The following is a 3,799-nucleotide window of genomic DNA, read 5'->3' on the forward strand; positions in this document are numbered from 1 at the left end:
TGTCTTGTACTTGACACAAGCTCTAAGGAATGATGCAAATGCTATTGCAAGAGGCTTTCTAGTTTTAAGATTTCTGTGTTAATAGAAGATGAAAGAAGAAGAAAAAGTCTGAAGAATTTTGCAGAAATTTGAATTTGGGCCTATTCTCCAGAATTGATCATGCGACATTGCGGCCCACTTTGAATGTGCCAGGAGAATCGCTTACTAAATGAGAACTCATCTAAACCATTTATAAGGCTGTACAAGCTAAGATAAAAGAGTTATAATCATTTGAAAATTATAAATTTGGTCGCCATCTTGAAAAATCAACCTCAACCCTACATATAGGCTACCGCCTATATAATAGATATCTAGAAATCTACATACACTTAACAAACAATTTGAGCAAGAATAAGATCTGCATTTATTTCAAAGATGCTATATCTTTGCCTTTGCTGAAAAAGTGTTGGGTAGCTATCTGAGTTGGAGGACAAGCTTTTGCTACCTGTAGCTGACTGTGCAGAAGACATCCTGTTTATTAGTTTGTTAACTAGATAAACTGAAGATTTTGAGTCAATTGCAGCTATTGTTAGTAAGAGAACTCCTGCTGAAGTGAAAAGAGAAAATCCTTAATTTTTATGACGGGAGAGTAGGTAGAGGAAGTGAGATCATCACATGACACATGACCAACCTCCTGTGCATTTGAATATTATAAATTTGGCCGCCATGTTGAAAAATCAACCTCAACCCTACATATAGGCTACTGCCTATATAATATAGCTGCAAATCATGTAGGTGGACTAACAATATATAGATTGTTTCAGCTACAAATAGAGCATGAGGGAAAGACAGCTGGATATTGGGCTTTGAATGAAGTAACTCACAAAAGGATAAAAGTGACATTTATATAATTAAAAATTATAATAGTAGACAAGGTGTTTATGGTATCTAGTCTAAATCTAGCATACTTACACATGCACTTAAAAGATACATCTGGAACTGATGAATGGTTTGGATCAAAAAATATTTTATTTGTAGGTGACTTCTTAGAATTGCCACCAGTTAATGGCAGGCCAGTATTTAAAAAAATTAGAAACTAGTAAAAACTAGACTTGGAGCATAGGCGTATTTAAACCAGGGCAAGCAGGGGCAATGCCCTGGTAAACTCAACAGCCAGAATTTTTTAACTACAAAAGTTGTTAAAATAATAATAATAGTCAATTATTGTAGCCCACCTACTTAAGTTTCAGCACCACCTATTATAGGCTCAATAGGCTGTCCTATAGCTACAAAATGTTATTGTAAGCCCTTTGATCTTTCTGTGTTACTACTACTACTGTCTTCACAATACTAGTCTTGTATTAATGAATATTAAGCATATTCTGAATGACTTTTAGTCAAAATCAAAATCTCCTTGACTTTCATGTAGTGATGCTGATCCTACTTCAAGTTCAAGTATGTAATTAGTTTTGATTACTTTAATTTTAATATTTACTATAACAAATTCTAGTCATTGAAGCACATGCACCTGATGGTACCAGTGTTGTTGAACCACATGCAGCTACTGAAAGTAGCATTAGTGTTTCTAACTCTACTTCCACAACAACCAACATTGCCAGTGGGAAATCTGACAAGCCAAGGCAGCCTGTTAATATCACATTTCCTCTCACCTCATTTGGTAGTACCAGCCGTTCTTTTAAACCAAATTGATACCTCAGTTTTCATGGCTAGAGTACTTTAGTGGAGTAATGACGCTGCTTTCTGTTTTCCATGCAGATTCTTTCTTGTTACGTCTAAAAGTGTCTTTTTTTCTACAGGTAACTGAGACTGGAAGCATGCAATGAGATAACAAGGCATGTTTGTTACACATTCTAAGTCCAAATCTTATATTGAAGCTATGTCATCATGGCAAGAATATGAAAAGCGAATGGCTTTGGATCAATCAGTTGGAGTACAGTTAGACAGGATTGGTGCACAAGTAATAGACAACAACAGAAAGTATGTGTTTTTTAATAATAGAAGGAGTGCTGTTTTGTACTCATAAAGGTCTTGCCTTCCATGGTCATGATGTGTGTGAAAACTCCCAATATCCTGGTAATCTTAGAGCTACCATTTTTTTTCTCTCACGGCACAGTCCAATTGTCTCTCAGCGTCTCACAAGAGCACAAAACTAGTGCTACTTGGCTATCTCCTGCTATTTAAAATGAAATCATTCATTATTTTGTTGATGAAATTTGCGGTATGATTAAGGAGCTTTTTGAAGCAAGGTATTTTACTCTTCTTGTAGATGAGACGAAGGACATTAGCAAAAGGGAACAGCTTTCAATTCCATATAGATTTATCTATGATGGGAGAACTATTGAGAGATTCTGTGGGTTCAACTTGGCGTCAAGTTTATCAACCTGATCACTGACAGAATACATAATAGCCAAGATGTCTGAGCTAGAGCTTAATCCTCTATATCTAGTATCACAGTGCTATCATGGAGTTTTTGTCATGAGTGGCTGTGTAACTCTGGAGTTCAGATGCTTATGAGACAGAAATACCCACAGGCCGTATATGTTCACTGTTTTGCCCATCGACTCAATTTAGTATTGGTTGATGTTGCAAAGAGAGTTCATGCTGCATCTGATTTTTTTGCCATTCTCCAATCTGCATACGTTTTCCTGTCTTCATTCAAATCTCATGAAATTTTCCTCTCTGTTCAGTAGGCTTGTGGTGGCAGAGAGATAAGACCTCTGAAGAAATTATGTGAGACGAGATAGTCGTGCCATTTTGATTCAATCATGTGCACTTTTTCAGCTGTTTTTGAAACTTTATGAGACCATTATAGATGGAAATGATAAATTAATGACAGAAAAAGAGCTGTGGAAGCAAGTGAAATATTTAGTGGTCTCAAGTCCTTCTCGTTTGTCGTGAGTCTTCTGATCTATAAGAAAGTGTTTGGCATCACAACTCAATTATCTGATGCTTTCCAATCAGAATCACTTCACATTGGACAAGCTGCCAATCTTGTAGTTGCAACTATTGATACTTTTGAAGATATGAGGTCAGATGACAAATGGGAGTTTCTTTGGGAAGAAGCTCCAGCATTCAGTCAGAAGCATGGCTTATCAATGTCACAGCCAGTTCACAGAAGAACACCAAGGCAAACCCAGTTACCTTCCGGACTTAGTGACAGCATAGTAACTGATACAGTAGGACATACTGTCAATAATCAATGTAGCCATGACTACAAGAGAAATGTATATGTAGATGTCATTTTTCAAGAAATGAAGGAACGTTTTAGTACTGAAAGCATCAGCTTATTGAAGGCCATTGACTGTCTTCATCCAACTTCAAATAAACTTCCTAAATTCTAATCTACTGAACCCTCTTCTGTCTCACTATCTAAGTGTTATACCTAGTGGCAGCATAGTTAATGAAATAGATACCTTTAAGCGTTACCTTCGTGGAATCTCCTTCAACGACAGGAAGATGAGATCTACAATGTACTAGAAGACAGAATCAAGCCAATAAAATATGCCTTTCCAGTGCTGACAAACAGCCTTATAATTGCTATGACCATAGGAACTTCAACTGCTATTGTTGAGAGAAGCTTTTCTTTGCTGAAATACCTAAAAAATTACCTCTGCTCAACAATGACACAGGAAGCATTGCATGATCTTGGTATTCTTAATACTGAGTCTAGGCTGGCAACAGATTTATGGAAGAGATTAGATAATTTAGATGACTTGGTTGTCAAGTTTGCCCAGAAACACAATAATAGTAGAATAAGACTTCTTAAATGGACTCCTAATTTGGCCCAGCTTAGTCATTT

The 3,799-nt window shown here is 36.5% G+C and overlaps 1 protein-coding gene across 1 annotated transcript; it reads left to right on the forward strand.

Annotated features, from left to right (window-relative positions):
• The first annotated feature begins 1,876 nt into the window (after window positions 1-1,876).
• Window positions 1,877-3,341, forward strand: LOC105313716 (uncharacterized). The gene is made up of 2 exons (XM_011407368.1): window positions 1,877-1,977; window positions 2,837-3,341. The coding sequence occupies exons 1-2, from the start codon at window positions 1,877-1,879 to the stop codon at window positions 3,339-3,341; spliced, it is 606 nt and encodes a 201-aa protein (XP_011405670.1).
• Window positions 3,342-3,799: the final 458 nt, after the last annotated feature.

Source organism: Amphimedon queenslandica, unplaced genomic scaffold, assembly GCF_000090795.2.
Source record: "Amphimedon queenslandica unplaced genomic scaffold, v1.1 AMPQUscaffold_13238, whole genome shotgun sequence".
Classification (NCBI taxonomy): domain Eukaryota; kingdom Metazoa; phylum Porifera; class Demospongiae; order Haplosclerida; family Niphatidae; genus Amphimedon; species Amphimedon queenslandica.

Bases quoted from the DNA above. Each gene is read 5' to 3' on its own strand.
- LOC105313716 (XM_011407368.1), top strand. From the start codon at position 1,877: ATGTCATCATGGCAAGAATATGAAAAGCGAATGGCTTTGGATCAATCA. The intron at 1,978-2,836 runs GTATGTGTTTTT...AATTAATGACAG, and splicing joins GTAATAGACAACAACAGAAA to AAAAAGAGCTGTGGAAGCAA.